Raw genomic sequence first — 13589 nt, 5'->3', positions numbered from 1 at the left:
TATTATTTTTTTTAACATAATTTTAATTTCACAGTGTATCTGTTTTTTTTGAGGGATTCTTTCATGCCTTAGGACATTAGTACAGTGAAGAGCCTGCCCCTAAGTTGCTTCCCCTTTAGGAACATCCTCCCTACCCCTCAATGGTAAATCAATTAAAAAACATGTCCCAGTACTTTTGCCTGTAATTGCTAACTTGTTCCCCAGAGAGCCTGATGAGCCAGGACCAGCAGATCTGTTCCAGCCTGGAGGCCAAGCTGCAGATATACGCGGCGCTCTCGGCCCTCGGCGGGCAGGAGGACGCGTCGCTCAACGAGCCGCGGCTGCTGGTGCGCCCGTGTCCAGAGGAGCTGCCGCAGGCTGTCGTGCTGCTAGCGGCCGCTGTGCAGGAAGGTGCGTTAGCTGACGTACAATTGTTCCTTCTTTTTTTCCAACCATGTTCGTTGTTTACTTCCTGTATGTGTGATTGCCAGCCGAGAACCTAAAGGCTACCTTGGAGTCCAGATCTCCATCCGTGCGCAGCTGGGATTCAAGCAGAGATTCTGTCTTCCCTGTCAGTCATGTGACGCCTGCAGAACCGCCCTCTAACCACGAGGCTTCACCCGCGGACCCACAGCCCGCTGAGCTTCTATCGCCGATTTACTTGCAAAGAGCAAACGAGGACTCAAAGGTATTATTAAAGATAGGATTGCATTCTTTGGAATACATCATCTACATGTATGTTTGTATATTAAGAAGCACTCAAAAGAACAAAAGAACACAACATAACCTCCTTGGCAGAGGAACACTCCTCATCCAAATTTTTAATCCAGTTGAAAAATGGCTGTGGGATCTTAAAGTAGAGCTTTAAAATGCAAAAAGTATTGGAATTTGCAGGAGGGCACCAAACACTGGACATTGAAAGGTGGAAGTTTTATTCTCCTGTGACGGTCCTGATGGCTTCCAACGGTACTGGCATGACAAGGACATCCCACCTGAGATGTTTTCCACACGGCACAGTGGAGGGGGCGCCATCATGATCCTTCAATGGAACAGTGGAGCTTCAGGTTGTGCAGGGGCGTCAAACGGCAGCTGGCTATGTGGAGAAGTTGCAGGGGGGCATCTCTCATGATGAAGGCCCTCGTCTGTGTGGTCATGACTGGCTTTTTCAACAGGACAACTCTGCACTTCACAAAGGACTTCTTCCAGAGGAATAAGCTCACTCTTTTGGACCATCCTGCGTGTTCCCCTCATCTACATCCAATGGAGAACATTTGGGGATGGATGGCAAGGGAAGCTTACAACAATGGACATCAGTTCCAGACGGTGGATGCCTTCCGTGAAGCCATCTTCACCACCTGGAGCAACATTCCCACTAGCCTCCTGGAAACACTGGCATCAAGCATGAACAAACCCATTTTTCATCTGATTAACACGAATGGTACAGCTACTCATTACTGACTCCTTTTTCTACATTTAATTTCTATTTTTGGGGGGTTCAGGGCCTTTTTTTGAGCTATGTTCATGAAATTTTGATCAGCTGATGAACAGCCTATTTCACTTGAATGCTGCTTTGAATAAATTGTTTACTCGATTTTTTTTTTTTTTTGGTCTCACTTCTATTTCTTCTTTTTGCATTTTGATGCTCTACTTAGAACCTCCTTAAAATCCAACAGTGAAAAATGTACATTCTTGCTATTTTTGTTCAGGAGTGTATTAGCAGGTGGATAAGGCAGCTGTAGAACCCTGTACAGCCTCCAGGGGGTGCACACGCCTCACAAAAGCAACTCCACCTCAGTGTTTACATTGAAATGTGGCCTTTATTCATGTGAATTGAGTGTTTTCTCGCTTGTGTATTAACAGATTGCTCGCAGTGTTCAGAGCCTCACACAGCTGCTCTACAGTCTACAGGTCAGCAACGAATGCATGCGTCCTTCCTTGCATGTGCTGATGCCGTGCTAATGTCATATTGAATGAAGATGAAGGCGTTTTGTGTGACCCGCTGTCAGAGGCGTTTGCTTCCTTGTAGAGTAGATAAGATAATATAATCTAAGGTAGGGTGAAGGGTAAAGTAAAAGTCCTGCTGGCTAGAAAATGGGCATCTTGATTTGACACTGCAGGATATGCTGCCTGCCGATCCAAGGAAGAGAAATTTGCACACAAATAGAGACGGCGTGCTAGCATCACATGATCAAACACGTAGGTCAAGCTAGCTGGCTCAAGACAGTGCGTGGTATGCTGCATGCCTTGGTCATGTTTGATCGATTAATTGATAGGCAATCCTGGAGTACCATGTCTGTGTCTAAACAGTGAGGCGGCAGGGAAGTGTTGCGCTTGTATAAAATTTGAAACAAGTAAGGTAAATGTAAATATGTAAAATTAAATGTGTGCAAATGTGTGCGGAGCCTAGTCGGGCTCTGTTGATCACATTTTCATATTCAAACTTCTGCTTCCTTGTTGCTTTCACCCGCAAAGCTCAGGTGAGCCGTCACGTTTCCTCATTCAAATGCGGATGAAGTCAAAGCTGTGGTTTCAGTTTTTGCATCCGCCCTCCCTGCTGTGTGTGTGTGCTCCCCCAGGCTGCGGTGACCATCCAGGACAGCTGCTACGAGCTCCAGAGGTTCCTCTTCAGAGAAGACAGTCGCCCTTTGCCCCGTGATCCACGCCGCCAGCACGCCTTACAAGAACAGGAGAAACAGCGCCACCTGGAGAAGAGGAAGGAGGAGGCGGTTTCGACTCAACGGCTCCACGACTGCCTCCGTCAGGACCGGGAGCGCTGGGTGAGGGAGTGCCATGCCCGGGAGAGCCAGCTGGGGGAGAAGGAAAGCCGTGTGAAGGAGAGGGAGCGGCAGTGCCACCTGGAGGCGGAGAGACTGAGGCGCGAGCGGGACGAACTGGACGAGCAGCTGGAGGAGTACCAGCAGAACCTGGAGAGGCTCCGCGAGGGCCAGAAGAGCGTGGAGAAGGAGCGGGAGCACCTGGAGAACCACAGGAAGCTTCTCCAGACGTGGAGGCACAGCCAGCAGAGGAGCCTGCCCAACGTCATCCCTCACATGGTCATTCCTCTGGACGGGCAGCAGGTGGGCGCGCTACACGGCGTCGCCACTTAAAGTGTCTCCGGCGGGCCGCAGAATGCCCCCGGAACACCAGGCTCCTTCCACGCAGCTCAATTCCCTCTTGATGTACGGGCTGCGATAATGAACGCCATTTCAGCGCCATTTGTGCTGGTGCACCAGCAGCGCCACTCGCCAATAAACATCTCCATGATGGATGGTAATTAAAGTGCAGCAAATAAAAGCCCCGCTGCAATAATTAAAAGCAGGCCCACGCAGCCTGGAAGCTACTCCAGTGATTGGGTCTTTGTCGGCAAAGCCCCACAGTCGAAATGCCCCCTCCAGTTCTGTGGCCTTTTTAGTGACGCTAAGCTAGCATGCAGTTTGAGCAGGCAGCTGTGAGGCGTCAAAGCATGCTAAACACTCAACATGCTTTTGTTTTATTCACTTGCGAGACCAGATGAGGCTCACCTGGCCTTTCTGGCACAATTTCTTTATTTGCATCTATCTTTTTTAGTCCAAGTGTCTAACAGCGGCGTGCAGAGCGAGTGGTACTAATGCTGCAAGGCGGAATCTCAGGCTTGCTGTAATTGGTTGTACTGCAGCCAAGTGGGGGGGGGTTGACCTGTTCATTTAGAATGCTATGTGGCAAGCGGAAATGACTTTTATGTATTTATTGTATGGCAGGATAAGGTGTGTTCTTTCTATCCTTGACCTTTCTCTGATCCGGCCCCAGGACTCGACGTCGAGCCTGTCCTGTGGTCACGCTGGAAACTGTTCGGTCTTCTTGAATGAGGCAGCGTTGGCCGACGAAGGAGGAGGAGGCCTCAACAACCGCCACCGCAAAGGCAGCGACGCCAACACGCACAACTGCCTCAACATGCTGCTGGCCAGGTCCAACAGCAGACAGCCCTCCGTGGACAAAACCACCACCCACAGTCCGGACCTGGACAGCCAACCTTGGAGGACGGGACGGGGCTACCTGGTGGGGTTGGACACACCTTCTGGTAAGACCAAATATTTGAAAATTTTAGATGATGGATCTGAAGGATTATGTGCTACATATTCCCAGGCATGCACTTTTTAAAGTATTTCATAAATCAATATGGATAGTAACGTGTGTATTGATCCTTTCCGGTGCAGCACAGGACATTTTGTTTGTAGATTTTTTTTATGTTTTAAAACTAATGTAAAATCTGTAAAAGGACTTATTTAGTGCAGTTTTTGCATAGATGTTCTTAATAAATCTACCTAGCAGTTGAAGTGGTTTCCCTACTGCCCTCAGTGGTGTGACAAAGCTGCCAGTCAGTTATTGTCTTTTTCTTTGAGCACACATGAGAAACTGTGAGAAGGTAAACACAGCAGCTGCCTACACGCTGTCCTCAAACGATACACACACACACACACACACACACACACACACACACACACACACGTTCTCAAGGCTGAGACCTCATCTGTCCTTCCTCTCGGTTAATCAGTGTCACCTGACAAAAAGGTGCCGTCCTTTATCACATCACACCCACTGCACCCCGACCTCGCTGCTCGCGCACCCACCCCCTTCTGCCGAAAGGAAATGACAATCAATGGCCGCCGATGGAGTGGTGGGGGACAGACATTAGCGTGTGAATCACAGTCCACAAGCCACAGCTGACTGATTGGGTCATCGATCTGGAGGAAAATCTTTGCAGAAGTCATTACAGCGTCACTTGTCACCCAGGCCGCTTGGGGGGGAGATGAAGTATGAATCCTCACCTTCGTCAGGTGGAGTGTGATCTGCAGCCCCTTTTCTCCAACTCAACGTCTCCCTCATTGATCAGCTTATTAACCCCCACTGCCTTAAAACAAGCACACCAGCCCCCATTTGAAACCCTAACCACTCGTTAACAAGGCTCCAGCGCACCATACTTGACCACAGCCCCTCCCCTGGCCGTCTACCCAAAATGCATTTCTCTGCGGGTCCCACAGGGGCCTGCGGTTCAACACTAACTGGATAAAATCCTCCCTCAATTGCAGCCGCTCCAAAGCCTCTTTCACACAGAGCTGCCACAAAATAGTCAAAACAGAGCCGTCCGTCGTTGTTGCACATGTGCTTTTTGCACAGAACTCAGTGAAGCAGGACAACGCCACAACTGTGTGCGCTTTATTAGTGTAAGATGGCAATAAATTCACCACAGAAAGGAGGAAATAACCCCTTTCACACAAAATAGCCACCACAGAACTGACATTTTTCCGCCCCTGCCTGTTACACAGAACCCCCAGAAGCAATAAATTCAGAAGTAAACATTAACCCCTTTCACACAGAGCTGTCTGTCATTTTTACACCTGTGCCTTTTAACATAGAACCCCGAGAAGCAGGATGACGTGCGCTTTGACAGTGCAAGACGTGGATACATTCATCAGAAGAAGAAGAATCAGGATAAAAGGAAAGCCTTCAGTGGACACCAATGGCTATTTTGCGGCATCTCTGTGTGAAAGAGGCATCAGAGCTGTAACAGAAGCATTTATTTTTACATATTTTAATGTTTGTATTTTTATCTGTACATTTTTTTTCAATATTTCTAAACATAATCCAAATGCAAACTACTAAAAGGTCTTACATACATCACTAAAGTCATAGTAAAGAATGGTTGTTTAACATTTACTTCAGTTTATTATTATTTATTATTATTGCTAATGCTAATGCTAAAAACGCCATGAGAGGAGTCCAAGCTAGTCCATCCGTTTCATTGGCAGCCGAATTTGATCATCAGAGGTCACTGTGGCGCCAACAGTGACGTGGACGCCCTGCATTTAAACACACAGGTTGTTGTTTTAAGCTTAAAGAAATATTATATACTGTTGCTTTAAATGGCACATGTAAGGCACAAGGCATCAGTGTCTTGGGTTTGAGTGAACGTCGTCATCTGCGGCACGCCGACGTCTAATCTTTCACGTCGCTGACCGAGGCTCCTCTAACACACTCTTAATGTCATTCATCAAACACACACGCTCTCCTTCAGGGAACACAATCAGGTAATTTATAGTTCATGCCATCTGTTACCATGACAGCGCACCTGGCCCACTGCGAGACACACACACACACACACACACACACACACACACACACACACACACACACACACACACACACACTTCCAGACACATGCCCACCTCCAAAAGTCCTCTTTATTTAAAAAAACCACTGCTATTGATCCTCAGGAGGGATTAGGAGAGCAGCTGGAAACACAGCAAAGAGTTTTTGCTGACTTGAGGCCCAAAATCTTTAAATCATCCACACACGTTGTGGGTGGAATTCCCCAGGTTTTCATCCATACGTGGGCCCAATAAGGAGCAGCACATTTTATAGTCTGTAATATATAGCTATAGGACTCGTAGTGTATAAATCCACTGCCAAAAGTATTGGTACACAGTTCACTCGAAGGCCACTTTAGTCTGGTAGAGCAGCTCCGAATATTAGAAACACTGCAAACGATCATCCCAGTAATGGCAATAAACACTTTCATTTGGTCAAGAACATTCACCGGCTGAACTGAATTTCATCCCTTGCCACTCCGTGCTTCATATTCTCCGGCTTCACTCTGTTACGCTTTTTCAAAAATATGTAAATTCATCAATTGTGCTGTTTCGTGGTTGAGTATGGCCACATGGAAGGTACAGGTAGGCACGTTTTAAACTAGCATCAAGGCTAACCCGTGTCCGATATGATATTGTGGCAGCTCTGATATATAAAATCGTTGGGACTTTTAAAATCAGCGAATTGTATGCTCTGATGACAACACATGCTAATGTGAGCTATGGCTCTTTGTGTTGAGGGGATGCTGTCCAGACGGTGTACGGTCGGTATGTTGCCATGTGTCAGCCGTACCCGTGATGGACGGTTTGAGACGTGCGAGAGCAAAGTGCAGCGACTATTTTGGTCTGCAAAGGTGCAGCAGCTCAAAGGTCAAAGAGCATCTTGAGGAGGAGGATGTTGTGTGATGAATGAAGAAGGTGCACTCGCTCACTCGCTCTCTTAGTCTGTCACCTTTAATGGTGTCATCGCTCCCAAGCAGACGCGACAGCTTGGAGAGTGACACGTGAACTTTGACCCCAGCTGCAACAATGACAGCCTTCCCCGACGTCATTACTATTATTATTATTACGATGATGCAATCATTTCATTTCATTCCTTTTCCACATTTTTTATGTTGACTCCCCCCCAACACAGATCACAGCCGCAAGGTGGAGATGTGGTCGTCAGGGCCGCCGTCCCGTCCCCCCCACCCGCAATCAGACCTCAGCCACCTGGTTTCCATGGAGACGGACAGCGGCGGAGAGGACAGCCCGGAGGAAAGCATCGTGTACCTTTGAGCGAGGACAAACACGGACGTTTAACAAAGTATTTCTTATCGGTATGGTTCATCATTGTATTGTTTTAAAGCCGTGCAGACTGTTTTGTTTTGCTTTTTTACGTGTTTGTGTGATCTGTAGCAGGTTCCTGCAGCCTCTTTTGCGTCCCCTCCTCAGGTCAGCGTTCTCCGCACTTTTTAAAATGTGCCACCTGAGTCTGCCATCAGAGTGCATAATACTTCCTCATACAGTATAGTGGCCTGGAGGCCTTTATCAGGAGTACTTGGCATTTATTTGGGAAAAGGCTTTTATTTCTGCAAATGTATTTTGTATTAATAATAATATTAACATAAATAAAAGTAAAAATATATATTTTTTTAAGGTTTTCCAAAGATTAAGTAATGATCCAGTAATATGTAATATTACAGAACAAAAATACCTTATTCTGTATTGTATAATATTTCAGGAAATACGGTAATAACTTATAATTGTTAATATTCCCAAGTGCAACAGGACAAGTGCCAAAAAACCCCGCCAATAATAATAATAATAATGTAAGAATTTGACAGTCTAGTGGTATAATCCGATTTTGATAATTGAAAGATGCAAAACGCTAGATTAAAAAAAATCATATATGCATTTTAAGGCTACATTCACTACATTCACTCGGACAAATTTCTTATTACATTTCTGTTCAATGTATGAAATGGCTATCTTTTAGTTGAAGAAAGCACAAGGAAGTGTGTTTATTTTTAAATCACTATCTTTTAGGAAAGGTGAATTTTGCATTTTTATTTTTCATTATTACAGTATTTCTTTACACAACTTATTACTAAGTGACATCCAGCTAAAAGACACCAATTCAATCCATGAAGACACATTTTAACTCCAAATATGGCCGGGGCATATCTTAAGCATACATACTGTATGTAGGATTATATAAAGCAGCTTATGTGTAATCATTAATATCTCAGTAAGTGGCAGGGGAGACAAGTGCCTCATTCCTCGCTTAACTTTGAACATGGTGATCATGATGTCCTATTTGTATCATGTATATACTGTATATAAGGCTATTTATTTATCCTAAGGGCTTTACATGTTGTATTTCTGCCACAGGTGTGTTTTTGTCGTGCGTGTTCTTGATGGTGCTGATAAAGTGGACTTTTGTTGCAACAGCGGCGCTCGTGTTCCACTGATTTGAAACCGGACGCCGTGGCGGTCCAGGAGGTTGATAAGCAAACATTTTGAGTGTGCCAGCGAGCGACGTAGACGTGCAGTTGCCAGCGGTGACAGGTGGAGCAGCAGGTGCAGCAATATCACAGCAAAACACGCACATTAACAGTGGAAGAACATGACAGAAGACGGCATTGTAGCATTATTTCCCCTATAGACAATCATGGGAGCAGAAATTGTCAGTTCCAGGGTCAAGCTGTGGCCGTTGCAGAACCTTTTATGTGTACAGGTGACGTTTTAAGTCACATTTTAACTGTCATACAACCATTTCATAGTTAAATATATAATATAACACAATGCTACCCCTTTGGGAGAATTCGCTTGTGTTGTTCTTTGGCTTTTCTTTGTGATGCCACCGCAGAAGAGCACCATTGGTGGCAACGTTTGACGTTAACCACAGAACCAGCAATGGAGTTTACGACTTAGGCTGCTGTATCAGGCTGATTTTACTTTCAGTTGTACTACACCACAGTGGTTAACTTCTTTTTACACTTGCATGTGAGTTAACAATGTTAAAATGTTACCCAAAACATTGCCTACACACTTAATAGCTGTATTATAATAATATTACATTTTAAATGTTTGTTCTACGTTATATTTTATATGAAATGATTGTTTGTGCCCTGCGATTGGCTGGCGACCAGTCCAGGGTGTAACCCGCCTCTTGCCCGAAGTCAGCTGGGATAGGCTCCAGCATACCCGCGACCCTTATGAGGATAAGCGGCATAGGAGATGGATGGATGGATATTATGTTATTTAATTATTGTTTTATATATATATAATATAATATTATAATCTATTAAATTAAATAATATGCTGTAAGGGCGGCCGCAGTTTGACCCTGGAACTGATTATTTCTGTTTACCTAATGAATTTAGTTAGTTCTAGTCAATTTCGTAATATATATATACAGTATATTATTGAATAATTATTACATCTGTGCTATGCTATGTTATGCTATACTATACTATACTATAAGGATGGCCACAGTTTGACACTGGAACTGATGTTTTCTGTTTACCTGATGAGTTTTGCTTTTAAATGGCCACAGCCATATTGTACTGAGCAGCCAGGACAGACGTGTGCATTGCTGCTACTGCTACTACTACGACTGCTACTGTGTGGCAGTAAGGTCCGTTTCCTGTTCTGTGGTTATACTCACACGTTTCCTGGTGGCCTTGTTGATGCTGGTACCTTTCTGAGATGACAGAAATACGGAAAAAAGCCAAAGAAGAAGCCAAAATCCACTTTGAACTTCAGATGCTCAATGAGCTAAACGTCTGGCTAGACATCACGCACGGGAAAAAAAACCAAAGAGTTTTTGTCTGCTGTATTTTGGGAACTTTCCGTCGTGATTCCATTTTATACACTTAATTGATCCCTATTTCACAGCAGGTTGATTTCCCGTAACTTGCCGGCAGATAAAGTGCAAACTGTGTTTTATTCCCTCCTCGCCGTCCATCATGTTTATCTCCTTCCCCTCGCCGTTAAAATTCAGATGAGCTCGTCTTCCTTGCCACTGCTTTCGGTTTTTGAGACCCGAGCCCCCCGAGTGAATCCATTTCCAGCCTGCTCCAACGAGCTGTGATTTCATGGCGCGAGCGGCAGCGCCTAACTTTGCCACGGCTGAATTTTACAAACTTGAAGGTTTTTTTTGTGTTGTTTTTTTCGTGAAGGCAAACGTTCCGTGTGAGTGTGTTTGTATTCGTGTGTCAATCATGTTTGACATCCTTAAACATGGCTGCTTGCTCTACATTAGCAGAAATGCTAACACATATAATCTGTGTACACAGTATGTATACAAGTAATTAGTGTTTCATTAGTCATCCATTCTCCAACAGAATGATTTATTTTTAATACTTTAGTGTTAAAAGTCCCTCACGGATAATTCCGAGTCATTCTTTTCTCATTACCTGCAATAACACGGCCTCTCTGTGTTTGTTTTAATGAGCCGATTGCATCCATGCAGAAAAGCCCTCAAAGAAGGAAAAAGCTTTTATCGCTGAGTCATCCTCCAAGGGTGTTACACCTCCCCATGGCTGTAATGACTTCTGTAGGCTAAATAAACCTGCCTGGCCCAAATGTATAAAGAACAATAAATAACAGCCGATAGTGCTGCGTTTTATGGCTAAGCAGAACAATAATGCAACAATATAGAGCACAGATACACACTAGGACCTTTCTCCCGGGTGGAATTTACAGAGACACGCTGTAGTCAACCACACGAGGACAACTTGTTTATATTACTCCCAGCTTTTATGTTTATGTTACTTTTGACTTTTATATCTACTTTGGCACACTTTCTTGTCCAAAGTTTGAGAACTATCTACGCCAGAAATGCACCGGGGACTTGGGGAGACAGCGTGGTCAGTAGCACATCCGCACATACAGTATTTGCCTTGTCTTGTTACATTGTAACGTACGGTATGTTCAGTTCATCTGGTATATGGTTTGGGATTTCATAGAAATACATATTTTTTTTAAGAAAACATTTTGAAAATATTTGTTCTATTTAATAAAATAAAAAATATATTGTTTCAGCATTAAAGGGCTTTTTAAAATGTTATTTCTTTATTATTATGAAATTCATATATTACTTAAAGCATTAAATATTCTTATATATTACATTGCCGCATATCCATTTAATCTGGTGTATTCAGTATTTCAATATTTAAGGAATATTTTATGTGTGTGTGTGTATAAATATTAATCATTTTAAAAATACATTTTGATATTAAAAAATACAAATATTACTTTATCGTTAAAAAGGATGTTTTTAATTATTTTATGAATGTTAAGTTCATATTTATTTAAAATATATTTCAAAAATGTTTGCTGATTTTCTTTATTGTATTTGTTACATTGTAACATATTAATTTATTCTGGTGAAAATATTAGTTTTATTTAAATATATATATATATTTCATCATTAAAGTATGTTTTGTCATTTTATTTCATTATTATTATGAAATTACGTTTATATTACTTAAAATGTTTGCTAATTTTCTTGTGTTACATTGTAAAATGTATTTAATCTGGTATTTTTGTATTTTTTTCTAGAAATATTTTGTGTGTGTATGTTTAATTTGATGTATTTTTTAAATATTTTGTGTGTGTATGTATTATTATTTTTTAAACATTTAACATTTTCAATTATTTCATGATTATGAAATTCCAATGTACAATACTTTATTATTGGTATTATTATTAGTTGAGTAAATAATGTTTCATTGGCACGGCTGGCATGCTGCAGCGTGCCAACATGGCACTGTTGCCAGTCCGCTGTAATGTTCCAGTTAAGAGGAGGCTGATGTCAGCCATGACTCTATGAACAGTCAGGACGGTGCACTGACATCATTCCCTGTATCCCCGCTTCCATTTGCTGCTGAATTATTGACGTGTTTCCCAGCGGTCCTGTTGTTGTCGTACTCAAACAGTGCAGCGAGCGGGAAGGAATGACGAGTCTCCTCGGCATTGCTCCGCAGCGCAGGATGACGGCCTGACTTCTCAGAAACTTGATGATGCAGAGAGGTGGTCCTGATGAGGCAGCGCAGGGATGTGTAATGGTCCTACACCGCCTGATGGTGTCCACAGGGGACCGTGCTCGCAGGTGACCTGCTCTTCATTTTCTATTCTTGTATTCCATTACCCAGGTTTGACAGCTAGACTTACAGCCTGAAGATGTTCACCACCGACAACTTGCACATGATGCAACTTGCCATCAATACATGCCTGGGAGGTGTGTCTCTTCACATAAACACAGCTGACTTTGTGAGGTATTCCCTTCGCCTTCGGTTATTATTGATGTCAACTTCTTGCCAGTACATGGTGGTGTGTATTCAATGTTATTAAATGGAATACATTCATAGTTGGAACATAGAAAACCCATTTACGTTTTTTTTTTAACATTATGTGAGCCCTCTAGACATGAAATAGCACCCCTATAGTCACCTTTATACTCCTGTTGTTTGTTTACGCCGCATTGCCCAACTCTTGTGCTGCAGGGACTCGAAACGGCCACTAGCTAGCGAGCTACCCAGTTAGCCTCAAATGTATTCCTTTTAAACTTAAGAAGCCGAAAATTGACCACTTCCACACAAAATGGGAGAGCTTTTATCACTCTTATTTGGGATATGCCATGACTGACTTCATGCAGTGTTAAGGTAATGTAACGTAAGCTAATGTCTCAATGTTTTGTCTTTACTGTCACCTAGTCACCATAATACTACTTACTTACCACTTGTATTTCAATATGTTTTGACTAATAATAGACCATAGTCTACCACCAAATGGCAATCATTTATTCATTCATTTCTGAAAAAATGCAAGGGAGCGATAATCAACCTGCGATATTGTGAGGAATGTAAAAAGGCTTTTAAAAAACCTTATATATTTAAAGACAAAACTTTGTTTTGTTATTAGTATCAACATTTCAGCTACTTTTCTTTTGCTCTATTTTTCCCCATTTTTTTCTGGGTTCTTTAATTTTATTTCTACATTACGCCGTGGCTGCAGGCTGCATATGGCCCCCGGGCCGCACTTTGGACACGCTTTCTTTAGATGCTCGCTGAGCTGAAGTTCTACCACAGCCACATTTTTCTGCGTTTAAATCTGTAAACCGACACAAAAAGACAAAATGTTTGGAAGCCAGTTTAGTAGCAAATTGGAAAAAAGGCGTCCTCAACAATAAGAGACTTGCATGAACTGAGCCACCCTTCCCTACATGCAGAACACACGTTGTACGTAGGGATGGGGCCCCGTTTTGCACAAGGAGGGTGCATTCTCGGCAAATGGAAAGGATAAAGGATAAAGGATGTGCGTCACTGCCATGAGGCATAAAGCGCCCATTCAGGCTGAGGCAGGAGAGGGAAAAAAAGACGAGAGACTGTGCTTATTGCCACAGTGATTGACAGCGAAAATGGCAAAATTAACCTTTTAGTCCCTAATGGTGTAAAGGTACAGCTGCTGCCTCCAAATAAAATTCTGCTTAGGGCC

The 13589-nt window shown here is 43.2% G+C and overlaps 1 protein-coding gene across 5 annotated transcripts in view; it reads left to right on the top strand.

The window, feature by feature from the left end:
- arhgef28a (Rho guanine nucleotide exchange factor (GEF) 28a) overlaps window positions 1-11429 on the top strand; it is a 38024-nt gene extending 26595 nt beyond the window's left edge. For all 5 annotated transcript variants that reach the window (XM_054757350.1, XM_054757349.1, XM_054757347.1 and 2 more), the window contains 6 exons: window positions 205-390; window positions 471-667; window positions 1840-1887; window positions 2556-3056; window positions 3766-4036; window positions 7240-11429. In XM_054757350.1, coding sequence (XP_054613325.1) covers window positions 205-390; window positions 471-667; window positions 1840-1887; window positions 2556-3056; window positions 3766-4036; window positions 7240-7382 — 1346 coding nt within the window. In that variant the 3' untranslated portion in view covers window positions 7383-11429. The remainder of the gene's footprint in view (window positions 1-204; window positions 391-470; window positions 668-1839; window positions 1888-2555; window positions 3057-3765; window positions 4037-7239) is intronic.
- The last annotated feature ends 2160 nt before the right edge of the window (window positions 11430-13589 follow it).

This window comes from Dunckerocampus dactyliophorus, chromosome 17, assembly GCF_027744805.1.
Source record: "Dunckerocampus dactyliophorus isolate RoL2022-P2 chromosome 17, RoL_Ddac_1.1, whole genome shotgun sequence".
Classification (NCBI taxonomy): domain Eukaryota; kingdom Metazoa; phylum Chordata; class Actinopteri; order Syngnathiformes; family Syngnathidae; genus Dunckerocampus; species Dunckerocampus dactyliophorus.
This window is presented reverse-complemented; position numbering and strand designations above follow the sequence as displayed.